The 13,695-nt window shown below is 39.4% G+C and overlaps 1 protein-coding gene across 2 annotated transcripts in view; it reads right to left on the bottom strand.

Annotated features, from left to right (window-relative positions):
- CADM2 (cell adhesion molecule 2) overlaps positions 1-13,487 on the bottom strand; it is a 1,084,478-nt gene extending 1,070,991 nt beyond the window's left edge. For both annotated transcript variants that reach the window (XM_035015153.1, XM_035015154.1), the window contains exon 1: positions 12,841-13,487. In XM_035015153.1, coding sequence (XP_034871044.1) covers positions 12,841-12,901 — 61 coding nt within the window. In that variant the 5' untranslated portion in view covers positions 12,902-13,487. The remainder of the gene's footprint in view (positions 1-12,840) is intronic.
- Positions 13,488-13,695: the final 208 nt, after the last annotated feature.

Raw genomic sequence — 13,695 nt, 5'->3', positions numbered from 1 at the left:
AAGAAAGAAAGAAAGAAAGAAAGAAAGAAAGAAAGAAAGAAAGAAAGGAAGAAAGAAAGAAAGGAAGAAAAGAGAAAGAGAAAAAAAGTAACTTGCTCAAAGTGTCTAAAATAGTGGCATGGCTTGGATGAGAACTGAGGTCTTTTGATTCCTACCATTCTGTCTTGCTGCTGCAGGACACATCCAAAACTCCAAGTCCGAAGTAGTCCAATGATATCTCCTCCCTCTACAGAAATAGAGAACCCTCACTACAAAAGAAAAGACACCCACCTGCCAGGCCAGCCTTACTACGGCTTCCACACTAACAGTAGTTTGGCATGGCAGCTGTTTGTGTTCTACTCAAGGATCGGGGCTGTATATTAGTTCCTCTTCCTCTATCACCAAGTTACTCCCATTCTCGCTTGGTACACCAAGATGATATGAAGGTCTTAGGGGGAAATATCCCTAATACCTGATCAAGTTTACTGTCAGCTTATAATAAGACCATCGTTAAATGCTAAAAAGATTGTCTTCCCAACTTGTCCACACCCATCCGTTGAATATATTGCTGTATTACAAAATATACTTTCATGCTGTCCTATCCATCAAGGATAATCTGTTCTGCTTTGTTGATACTCTGTACTTGTGTAGCCTGTAAAATTGGGTAAAGCAAAATGAAGATTTAAAGTAAATCTGACCTTACTGACCTCTACCAGATCTCTAAAACACCACGAACTCATCCCTGTATCAATACCTCTATCTTAGCTATTCCATGGAAGTGAAAAGATACAGAGAATTGAAGTTTCAAATACCATTAGTCTTACCTCACCTGTAGCATTTCTATGTTAAAAAAAAAAAAATGTAAGCTAGTGGACATGAGACTATCGTCTATAAATTTTACTTGATCTTTAAAAATATATTTGTAATTGTTACTGAACACACAACTTCTTTTCACGCTAGTTAGCATCAAATCTTTCCATAAAGATGATGCACTTAGTGTAGTATTCTTTTGAAGAATATGATGGATATTGTTTTTAATTTTGTGACTCTGGACAAAAATGTTGTTCTGAAATGCTTTCCTTATCAAATATCAAATATCCTATATCAAAATAAAAATTCCCTTTCTGAGGGGGTCATTATGACAAAAACTGTTGAGAAATATGAAGGTGTTATTCTTCCTCACAATTTCCAGTGTTTCAGATACTACTAAGTGGTTCCGCATTAAAAAAATTACAATATGTCACTTCTAAACATAGATTTGTAAGAATATTCTCTATATAATGAAAATTCAGTAACATCTTAAAATATTTTTTCACCATAACAGTGAAATTGTCAACAAAAACTGCTTCTCAAACTACCTTCCCTTTTATTCACTAGGCTCTGCAAAGTCAGTCAGCAGGGGCTGAACAGAAGCCACATTAGAAGGTTATTCTTCTGCAGCTGTTGCATCATACTGACAGTCACACTTTAACATAAAGAATATTTTAGGTATTCACAGTAGCTATGGGAGAATATAATTCTTAATATCAACTCCATAAAGTGGCGATAACACTTAATATATTGAACTAGTTTAATCTACTTTGGATATTTATTTACTGAATGTGCATTTTACGTGATGATGATACGGTGATTTTGGCACCTGCCATCAGGTAAATCTTAAGTCAGCCTAGTTAATAATATTTTTTCAGATGCCCCAAATCATGAAACAGTCAAAAATCCAAAAGACATCAGGAAATTGATTTTTTAAAAATTTGAAGAAAAACTATATGACTTTCAAGAAAAGCTGCATTTCACTGGGACTTTCAAGAAAAAGCATTCTTAAAACACTTTATGTGGAAATAGAGTCACTACAAATTGTAGAAAGTCTTTTCTCCCTTGGTGTTCAGCTCCCAGTAACTATATTTAAATTCTCTTCAAAAAGCAGTTAATATTCCCATCTTACCTCCCACTGTCTTTCAAAATGCTAAAAGGGAGATAAATCAAATTCAACCACAGCAAACATGTGTCCTCAATTGCAGAAGTATGACTAAGCATTAAAAAAACAAAAAAACAAAAAACAAAATGAACCCCACAATATTTAGGATTTTCTTTAAAAGGCCTTTTAAATAAAATGGATGTAATCTCCCCAAGTTAAATTAAGCAAAATGCACCCTGAATCTGTATTTCAGAGACTACCCAGAGAAAGTCTACTCCACAGCTTGGCAATAACAAAAGCAGATCAGTAGCCACTGATAATCTGGCAGATCAAGGTCAGTTTGTAATTCCTCTTTGTTTATACATTTATCCGGAAATACCTGCTACTCTAAGTAAAACAATAAGATGATTTGGTTTCATGTTTACCCAAAGCCACCATCAGGAATATTTTGGGGGCTAGGGATAGAAATCTTTAGTAAGTAGAAAAAAGACAAGGATTTAGGAAGCCCAGAGAAATCAGGGAGATTCAGAGATCTGAGACAAATGTTTTCAGTGCAAATTTGAACGGCTTACCCTAACTGAAAGCAATGATTTCACATTTTTGTGAAGTATGTCATTATTTAGAATTGTTTGTATTTCTTAGTAGCCATTTTTTGGTCTTCTCCCTGTACATTAAATACAAATGAAAACTCATTGCAAATATTTATTCTATTCAGAATAGTGTATTGGCATTTTGGCAGTTATAACATAAATACTTAAATATTATTTGGATCCAATTAAAGAGATGTGTCAAGATTAAATGGATTGGAAGAGAACTAATCAATCAGTGGCATGAAAACATTATAAAAAGACACAGACCAGGCCTTAGATTAGGCACTTGAAATAAAATAAAGACTAAGACCCTGTACTCCAGGGGTTTATAGTCCAGTAGAGCAAACAGACAGATAAATACCAAACATTCAAAATGCTATAATAAAAATATGCAAAGGGGTTATATAGATCATAGCATAGACAAAATAAAATGCTTAGTTCTCTCATGAGCAAAGAAGACAGAAAACTTCAAATAATAAAGGGCAGGTGGCATTCTTTTGTCTACTTAAACAAACACATCAGATTTTGGTCAAAAATTTTCGTAATAAAAAACTCCAGTAGGTTCCTGGAGACTCGTTTTTTTAAGCTATCATTAATAATAATGTGGCTTGAAATATGCAGTTGTAAAATTTAAAAAATGGTTAGAATTGTCAGTACGTATCAGCTTTAAAAATGCTTTTTATTGCAATCGCCATAAATAAAAGAAAAGAAGTGTATTTACAAATTAAACTCAAATTTTCTGATGATATACTACACAGAGGAATACAAGCCAAAGGGTACAGTTAATATAAGTACACTCTCAAACTCAGGAAATGCAGGAAAATATCCTCCTTATAAATAATGAAATGTACTAAATGAGCCAATTCTTATAACCATCCTTCCAAAAATAAAAAGTCCTTATTAAAAAAAAAAAAAAAGTCTCTCTCTCTCTCTCCCTTCCTGTGTTGAGTTCAATGTCCCTATATACTTCCACAGTTGTCCAAATTGCATCCAAATCAAAAACTGAAAAAATCATGTCTCGGATTTGGCAGTGCACTGACATTTGGCAGCCCATGTGATTGCAGGCAATTAATACTATCTAAAAATCTATAGCCTCAAATAATAACCAGCATAACTTCGAGATCCCACCATAGCAAATGTGTTAATGGGCTAGTTAGGGAATAGAGTATTGATTTAGGAACAATTTTTGATTCTTGTTTTGGGAGAGTGAAAGGAACAATCCCTATTCAAGATAAGGGATACACATTTTCACTCATTATTTTATTTCATTCCCAGGGCAAAGAACTATTTAGAAATAACAGATACTGTATTATGTATCACAATGGTGAATTTCATTCTGCCTTGGCAGGGTAACTAGTAAGCGTAGAATGTAACCGTTTGCTATACTGGAGTCCTAGATATATAATTGCCTTCAGAAACATCCTTCTCTGAATACCACCTACACATTAATACATGACAGTGAACTTACAGCCAGACCCCTGTTCTATCCCACATGATCCTTGAAAAGGCTTTGAAATGAGGACACGTGCATAATTAAGGCACACTGAATATCACAGTACATGTAACAAACTAGAGTATTATGAATCCTTAGGGGAACCTCATAGAACTAATACATTTTCTAAAGAAAGCTGCACATGAGTAAAGAGAGCCTAAAATGCTAATTAGATCCTCTCAGTGAAAGCTATAGAAAAGTTGATTCTTGAATCCTGAAGTTGGGCACAGAATGGAACATTTGTATACAGAAAGACTGAAGAGGGGGAAAAAAGAATTTGACATAAAAGCCCCTCAATAGATGATTTACACAATTCATGAGAAAATAAATAATGCAAAATAAAAATATAACAGCGGGAGAATTCCAAACCTCCTGAAAGGGTTAAGTATGAGAACTGATTTCGTATTAGAAAGGGATTATGTAACAACAGAGGGAAATACTCAGACTAGCATATGCTAATTTAGTCAGCTTTGCCAGGCGTTTCTGTGTGCGTTTGGCTGGCTGACTCACATTCCTTCCCTCTTCTTTTTGCCATTTTTATTATGAAAGTAAGGAGGTTGAACTCTCACAAAATGCAATAATAGCAATAACAAAAACAAGTAAAAACACACTGTATGTGTATTATCCTTGCTAAAACATTGGGGTATGCGTCCTGCAGGTTGAAAGGAAAAATCACTCAATCTGTATGTATTCAGCATATAGGCTTTAGCAAAACTCCCTTTCTTGAACCATTCTTCATTCCCCGTTAATTACTTTTAATAGGTCTTTCAGGTTAGTAGCATGGTCGGACTGGGGGGATATTACATTCCTGGAGAGTGCAAAGGAAGCTGAGTTGCTAGTGAGACCTCAACACATAAAATAGACAGCAGTAAAGGAGTGACAATTAAATAACAAGCTTTTGTACATTTTTTATTTGCTTTTAAATACAAATATTCCAATCGTCTCTCATTTCAACCTAAATCTACTACTTAAGATTGGAAAGCAGGGGGCATATAGATATGAGAATAAATGGAAGATATAGGCATCATGGGTGTTTTCCCCCGGGGGGATATAGGACAAGCTAATGTAAAACATGAATTCATTAAGAGAGTAAAAATGTATTTTACACACTATAAATTTTAGTTTGGGATGTTTAAGTAAACCTTAAGGGAGTCACTTGCATTTTTAAAGGCAAACACTTTTAGCGAAGAAGCCAAAAATATTTCTTTATAAGAACAAATTAATTGGTTTTATAAATTACACTGGATCAATATAACAGCTATACACTTAGCAGTTGGCAGCACACCCTTGTCGGGAAAGGTGCTTTCTCACTGCGTTCCCAAAGATGACTTTAGATAAACAATGAATGCAGCGTTCCTGTAAATTAACCATCATCAAATACATAAAATTGTTAGGGGATCAGTTTGACCAATAAAAGGACTGTTGTTTTCTTAATGTGAAGTGATTTGCACTATTTGATCATACTTAGTTTTAAGATTTTATGTTCCTCAAAGCAAATGATTCCTTATTTTTATTTTCTAAATAATCCCTAATGACCTCAGCATCTAGCCCCCAGAATAACTGTTTGTGACTAAAATGGGGTTTCCCATTCAGCATTCAAATGGCTGAAATTAAAGATTCAAGTAAAAACTATTTGCTGACTTAGAAAGAGTTATCCCAAATGGGTTGAATGATGACTGTCTTAATATTTACTTCAAAGACCTCTAAAATCGAATGTGAATAATTAATAGCAAGCTCTGTCCAAGGCAGATCCCCTTACAACCTCAGTCCTGTGTCTATTCAGGTGGCGGGAGGGTCTCATCACTCAGTTTCATAAGCACAAAAAAAGATTCAGAATAAATGCTCAGCTCTATCGCAAATTCAGAAATTGTAAATCTTGCTTGTGTGTTTTTAAGTGGAAATGTTAATCATTGTTAAAGCCTAAGAAAATTTATTCAAAAATACACTTTTTAACCCTCATAAAAAGGGTAAAAGAAAACAATTGAGTGCAAATAAAATAAACTCTTGCCTCTTCCTCACACCTCATCCCTGAGAGCCCCAAAGTCTGATTACTTACCAAATTATAAAGATAACCTTCAGTCCTAAAAATAACTGTACACTTTAAACTTGTATATATGTGTATATAGAGAGATGAATGATTGAGGGATATTTCCTTTCTCAAAAATTATATCTCTGATATTGACATTAATATTTAACTGATACCTAATTAAGCAGAATATTTCGTTTGCTAATTTTTAAACATACTACATACTTCTAAAATGATAACAATTTTATATCTGTTTAAAGAAGCCCACTGAGCACATTAACAGAACCAACTGGGCTCATTTCTTGAGTAAAAATCAATATGCATAATATGTTCAATTATTTTTTCTCTAGCACATGGAATAAAAATAAACAAAGCTACATTAATTTCTATAATCTGATATGCTTCCCTGATAGGCTGCCTATAACAATTGGTCAAGAACTATCACTTTTATTAAGGGACCTATTTGGTGCTTTTGCCTGTTATAAATAATATTGTTCAGAGAGGAAATATTCTCTACTGATTTGATGTTAACACAAATTCCACTTCATGGAGCTAAACTACATGAACATACACTGAACAGGTAATTTCTATTTCTTTTAAAACTACTGTATCCTCGTAATACAAGAAATGCCCTAATAATAATAATAATAACTCACAACAACAACAACAACAAAGGACTGATTCCTTACTCACTAAAAGAAGAGGATAACAGAATATTTCCTAGCCCAGTATTTATTAGGTCCAACACATGTAAACAACTGCATAGAAATCCTATTTTTAACTTCGCTATTTATCTTCATGAAACTGGCCCGTGTCCCTGATAGTTTGCAAGAAAAGAAACTCTTCACCATGTGTCTGATGAGAGCATTGATAATTTTATTAGGATTTATTTATTACATTAATCTCCAAACAAAATATGTATTCATTCTTTCTTATGCTTTGTCATGAGCTCACATGATTAGAAATACTGTCTGGGTTATTTCTGGTTATAAAAAACTGAAGGATGGTTCACGTCTACTGCAAGCTATGAAAAGACTTCCCATTTCACTCTTGCCACATGACGGCTTTCCTGTGCGTTCGCCAGCCGCTGCAGAGCACATTAGGCCTGAGATGCCATGTGCATCATCACACAGCAGGGGGCTTCAGCAGCCACAGCTCTAGGTTAATCCTCACCCACCTTTTTACACAAGGAATTTGCAGAAGATGCCTTTCTTTGATACTACAAAACTGCACTCCAAAAATGCTTGACATTTTCAAATAAAATGTTGGCAATGAACTTGTCCTTTTAAATATTTTAGGTTAAATCAGTAAATTTAAATCATGCCCTTCCTTTTTTCATGAAATGAATTGGTGATCTGATCTAGTGCAAAATATTGGGGATTTGAAATCAAGGGAAAATAAAAAGAAATGGGTAGGGAAATGTCATGGCAAGAACAACTGATCAGATTGTATTCATTTAAAGATGTATACCAAAAGCCATTGCTATATACTTTCCTATAGGAAAACTGTTTCCTAAACCAATACAGCCTACAAAATGTTATAATTAACTCTTGTGGCATTATTTGACAAAGTTTAAGTGCTGACATATTATGAAGAGAGGCAACTATTTAATTCCATCAGAACTAATTAGGACATACCTATTATTCAATCCAACACCATTTATTATGCATCCACTAAATTAAGAATAAGAAGATTGCACAGATAACAAAGGCTCAGGGCTTGCCCTCAGGAAGCTTAAGCTTAACATTGTGTGCTAGAGCTGTTCTAAGAGGGTAAACAGTAAACCAGGTAAACTAATATCTGCCACAAAGAACTCTAACTTCAGCTTCTGAGTTCAGCTTCCTCAGTTTGTGATTTCCTTCTCACTGATTCCTCAACCTACTCAGCCAGCTGTCACACCATGGGTGATTTTGCCAAGGATGTTTAACGAGTCTATTAAAATAAGGACTCTTTCTCAATAAATCTCATGGAACACACATCGGCATTATCAAAGAAAACATCAATATGATAGGTCTATTTATATTATTACTGTACTCCAAATTCTTCATAATAAATAAACCTTACTTGTCTCAATCATCTGATACCCCATTGATTTCTTTTCAAAGAAAATTGATATTATTCGATGCTGATTTTAGGTCACTTTAAAATGCATGATTCAGTTTTTGTCTTCCAGCATTTTTGCACTTCCATTTGCTAAGAAATTCAAGTAATTTTTTCTTTAAAAAAATGGCATCTACTATTTAAATGCGGGGCAAATAGTTCTCAAGTATCTGATCTTCCAGTGGAGAAGGCAGAAAGAGGTCTTTCAACTGATGCTTACTTTTGTCCTATTATGCTCCCATGGTTCTAATAGTGGTAGAAATGGGGAAAAGACAATGAAGTAAGCTTCCACATCTTGATAGAAAATTAGTCCAGAAACTCCTCATATTTGCAGGGAGATTTTCTTAATTACTAAGTGTCTGGGGTTTGACTGTTTAAATCATAGTCACTGGCTCTTATGTACAGATTCTACTTTTCAAAGTTTCAGCTGTTAATCAATAAAGGGAGGAATGCAGGAACTGCATTCAGCATAAGAAATGAGCTTGACAAGACTAAGGTTATTACATGTAGAAGGACATGAATGGGAGAGATGTGCTTTTAGGTAGTATTAAGTTATCGTATTTTATTAAGTGTATGTAGGTGTATTTTGTACTTTATAATGTACTTTCTAAAAATGTAAGGGGAGGTTCATGTAACACACTGAGGCTAGTAATATGTATGTCCAATTGACCTTCAATTTGAAAGTCTTTCTTTCCAAATATAATAATTCATTTTCCAAAATGTCTCATGGAAAACAAAACAAGACAAAACCAAACCAAGCCCTAAAGTCCCAGTATTTGTGTTGGATGGGTTTTTCTGTAAGACCAACTCTAAAAAGGAAACAAAGTTCTCAACAAAATCTCTATGCATGTCTATTTTCTGGTTATATTTTGTCCTTTCTTTTTTGCCCTTTCTAGGACTCTTTTCTTGTGCTAAACAAGACAGTCTCCATCTTTGCAGTGCCCCCTCAGGCATGGAAAGGGGATACAGCTTCAGCCAGGGTTAGCAATTGAACTGGATCTACTCTGTAACCAAGAGAGGTTTTAGTTACAGGTGGTAAGCTTTTGCACGCCTCCTTCTAAAGAAATCCATTTCTCTAAACTGTTCCCTACCCTTAATCCAGATTTTTCCTCTGTCTATGATGGAGGAAAATAAGAAAGGATGCCCCATAAAGTAACACTGAAGCAAATTTTGTTATCTAAGTAGTCTACATTCCAAGTTGTGCTTTGGTCAGAAATATGTTTATTTTCCATCTAATGATCCATTTCCATTTCCTAAGAATCCGTTGAAGACAAGCTGGTAGATTTGTAGAATAGAACTATTTAAGACTTTTTTTTTTTTTACTTATTTTATCAGTGACTTGATTCTCACCACTGGTTCATTAACTCTATATTAACAAGCCAAAAGGTTGGCTTTGCTTCCCAGAAAAAGCAAAATATTGGTGACAAGGTAAAACACAGAGAAGATACGTTATCAAATGAGCCTTCTTGTCTAAAATAAGGCATAGTGCAAGAAAGGGGATAATAATACAAAGGATAAATAAATTGATTAGTATTACTTAAATGACAGAATACCACCATAGTTCTGATAAAGTTAAAAATGAGAAGCTGTAGACTGCCCATAGCATCTGCCTAGTCATAACTACGGGCAGGCAGAACAGACTCCTTCTAGCCAAAATCAGTTGCTCACTAGTTCCCCCTGCACCCTTCCCCTCCTGCACATAGGAAGGAAAGACCTGCTAAGTATTTAATCTGTGTCCAGGAAATAAAGCTTTCATTTTACAACCTAACCAAGTCCTAATAAAACAGTAGGGTGGTGGAAGAAACACAAACCTGGACCCTGGAGCAATGTTTTTAGCCAAGAGTAAGACAAGGAAGGCATGAGCAATTTGAGCAGGAACTGACAATATCAATAAAGTGTGATGTGTCTGTGGAACAGTGTTTGATAAATATAAGGCAGCCATAAACATGAGAAGACAATCCAGTGGTGCTCTGCGCGCCCCCCCCCATAGTTTTTTGTTTTGTTTTGTTTTCTTTTCTTTTTCTTTAAATCCTCTTCTCTCCTTTGGTGTATTAATATGGCCTGATCTAGGATGCTCATAAGTACCCAGACATTGCTGGGCTGCTGCTCTTTCCCTGGTTGCTGTATAGGACGCTTATTTATTTATATGTTTGGACCTGATGCTGGTGCTGCTGTTGGTTGCAGTGGTGCATTTTCTCTGGCATACCCACACCCCTTTCACCACCACCCCTAGTCTGCTGTGAAAAGCAGCACTTTCTTAATAATTGGTTTACATACTTAATAAAAGAGATCCATGCCCTTAATAAAAGAGAATGCAGCTGATGGAATCTCTCCGGGTAGAGAAAGAGTAAATCCTCCTCCAGGTTGAGAGAGAATGAGACAGCAGCAGACAGTTATTTTGCAGCGCACTGAATAGACAATTCACGGGAAATGTTGAAGGCAGAGAGGAGGCGACCCCCAAGTGCAGTCCATTGCCCAGATGCTCTATAATAAATAATCTTCTCACACCAGCCCAGCAGTGAGTGCAATGACGTGCCGGGGCCAGCACACACAGATTGGCAGGGAAAACACATCCAGCAGTGTCGAATTTTCATCGCAATCACCAAATTAACTGATTTTCCCACATCACACTCCCACTACCCGGCATGGAGTGCGCGCGCGCACACACACACACACACACAGACACGCGCGCGCGCGCCAGTGCGCGCGCACACACACACACACAGACACACACACGCAGAGCTGAGAAATGCAAGTTACTGAGAGGCGAAATCGGGTATCTAGAAGCACGTTTCAGCATGGATTAGAAACCTAAGTAATGTGTCAGCCACCCGAGGTTACTTGTGAGAGGGTGGGGGAGTGAACTGTAGGAAATGGGACGAGGCAGCGTAAGCAGGAAGAAGGCTGTCTGCCTTCTCAGGGATTCTGGCACATGACATATCTGAAATTTACATCCAACATAAAACACACAAAATATTGTAAGAAATATCTCTGCAAGGTCAGTTAGTTAATTCAGAAAAATTCTGTCCACTATCTCTTCTTTCACATTCACAAATATGCATAAATAAAATATGTCCCAGTCTATATCCTGGAGGATAGGAGACAGGATGTATTCCAAGAACTTGCTGAAAGATGGTTCACTGACCTCATTTAAATCCTCCAAAGGCCGATTGGGTTTTGCACGCCTGTGGGTCTACTTGTGTCTTACTTCAAGATTCCTTTTACCCAGGGACAAATACATTTGATCAACTTATCTTTCTCACAAGTACAGAAATGATGACAGAGGGGTTAGAGGTGGGCAAAGATTTATCAAGAAATCAAGAGTCACCTAGCTTTAAAAATCCTAACGACCATCATTTCACATTCATCCTTCCTGTATCTCACGCTCAAGCCGCATCCCTATATTACTACTCTCTTAAAAGCAACAATTTTCTGCCTTACAGCCCCTGCCCACCCAGCCCTAGCATGCCGCCCCTGCCTCCACCACCACCCAAAGTGTGCTCTCCTCATGCACTCCTTCTCTATACATTGCCATTCATTTCATAACCAGCGTCGTCCTCCCATTCCACACAGACCCCTCCTCCCTCCTCCAAAAGAGAGGGTCTGAGGAAAAGTGCACCCCAGTTCCCTAGCCACTCCGCATCCAAACCCAGTGATTTGCATAATAACAGCGTTTTGTGCGGTTTCCCTCCACTGCGGTCGCAGGGGTTCTTACATTTCACGTGAAAGGATAATATTAATTACGAAAAGAAGCGGCAGAGAGCAGAGCGGATGGAGAGGTAGGGAATCCAAGCGAAAATCCCTTAGCAGTAAAGTAACTGCTTAGGTGCATATATTTCTTTGCTTAACGAAAAAGAAAAAAAAGAAAGAAAGAAAGAAAGAAAGACAAGCAAAAGAATAGAAAACCACACAGACTGATTAATAAAAAACAGGTTTGTTGATAAAGTGTTTTTGGGTCTTTAAATTTTTCCCTTCCCCTTTCCCTTTTTTTATTTCTTGATTTATTCTTTTTCTCTTCCCCCCCTTTTTTCTTTCTCCCTCTCTCTCTTTTCTTTCCTTCTTTCTTTTCTTTCTTTCTTTTTTTTTTCTCTTTTTAAATCCCAGACACAGTCTCCTCTCTCTTCTTAGGTGAATGACACGTCTCACAACACATTTCCCCCCCGGGGATGTTATTGCAATGCACACGGTGCCGCTGCTGCTGTTCTCGCCGTCTCGGTAGCTCGCTCCCAGGCTCTCACTCACTTTTTAAAGATACACGGATATGATGATGGTGGGAAAAGGGGAAAGAGAAAGGCGACCCGAAAAGGGGGAGGTTAGACAGATGACAAGGATGGAGAGGGTCGGTCAGGAGCGTGATGTGGGAGGTGGCTGGTGGGGGTTGGTGGGAGGGTATAATATTCAGAGAAGGCACAAGTTGCCAGCCAAAAGGCGTGGGAGGTGGGGGGGGGTGGCTGGCGGGGACTGAGAGTGAGAGATGTAGGAGGCTCAGGTGAATGAAAAGGCGAAAGGTGCCGCGTAAAGGGGCTGACTGCTGGGAGAGCAAGGCTGAGCCAGCGCTAGAGATTCGAGGGGCTGGAGCAAACTGCCACTGCCCCCTGCCGCACCGGGGAGTAGGGGGAGGGGGTGGAAATCGCCGGGGACTGAGGAACTGAAAGGGGAGAGTGGAAATATGGGGTGGAGTGGGGATGATGGGGAATGGGCGTGAAGTTGATGCTCCCCGCGGCGGGGCGGGGATTACCTTGTAGCAGGAGCCCGCAGACGCTGTAGAAACGGAGAACGGCGCTGCGTTTCCAAATCATGGTCCCTTCTCTAATGGGTTAGGGAAGGAACGAGGGGGCAAGGAGATGCTGGTGAGTGGGACACCAGAGTGCAGGGCTCCGCCGGTGTCCTCCCGGAGCCTGCTGGACCCACCGTCCCCGCCGCTGCGGTGTTCGAACCCTCGGACCTGGATTGGAGGCAGCAGAAGCGGTAGCTGCGAAGCACCCGCAGAATGGGGTTTCGGTGAGCGAAATAGTTTCTTCTCCTCCTCCTGCCTGTGGTGCAGCCGCGACAGCCCGTCAGCCAGGCACGGGTTCGGAGCTTGCCTTCCTCTCGGCGCGCACAGCAAGTCCCAGAGCCCGCCGGGGCTGCCCGAGCAGGTGGTGCAGGGATGCCGGGGTGTTGGAAAAGGTGCGGGCGAGGGCTGCAAGGAGTGGGTAGGTCACGGAAGGGAGGGGCGGGGGCAGAGGGGGAGCAAGCAAGCAGCAGCCGCCGCTCGTGCTCAGGGTGTCTCGGGGTCCTGGGAGGGGAGGTGGCAGCGGTAGAAGCAGCGGTTGTGGCGGCAGCGGCGACGGCGGCGGCTCCCGGTTGCTCGGGCTGCAGCAGCAGGAGAGGCACCGGCGGCGGCGGCAGCGGCGGCGGCGGCGGCGGCGGCGGCAGCGGCGGCGGCGGTGGCGGCAGCTCTACAGAGCTCCAGACACAAGGGCAAGCTCAGCGCGGCGGTGGCCCCGCCCCCACCCTGGCCAGGGACAGACACCGCCCCCTGGCCAATGGAAACACACCCGCCTACCAGGCCTGGCCAATGAGAGAAAGGGATGGGTGGAGACAAACGCCG

This window comes from Mirounga leonina, unplaced genomic scaffold (genome assembly GCF_011800145.1).
Source record: "Mirounga leonina isolate KUSES-001 unplaced genomic scaffold, KU_Mleo_1.0 Mir_169, whole genome shotgun sequence".
Taxonomy (NCBI): Eukaryota; Metazoa; Chordata; class Mammalia; order Carnivora; family Phocidae; genus Mirounga; species Mirounga leonina.
The sequence above is the reverse complement of the archived record's forward strand: the minus strand, read 5'-3'. Positions and strand labels throughout refer to the sequence as shown.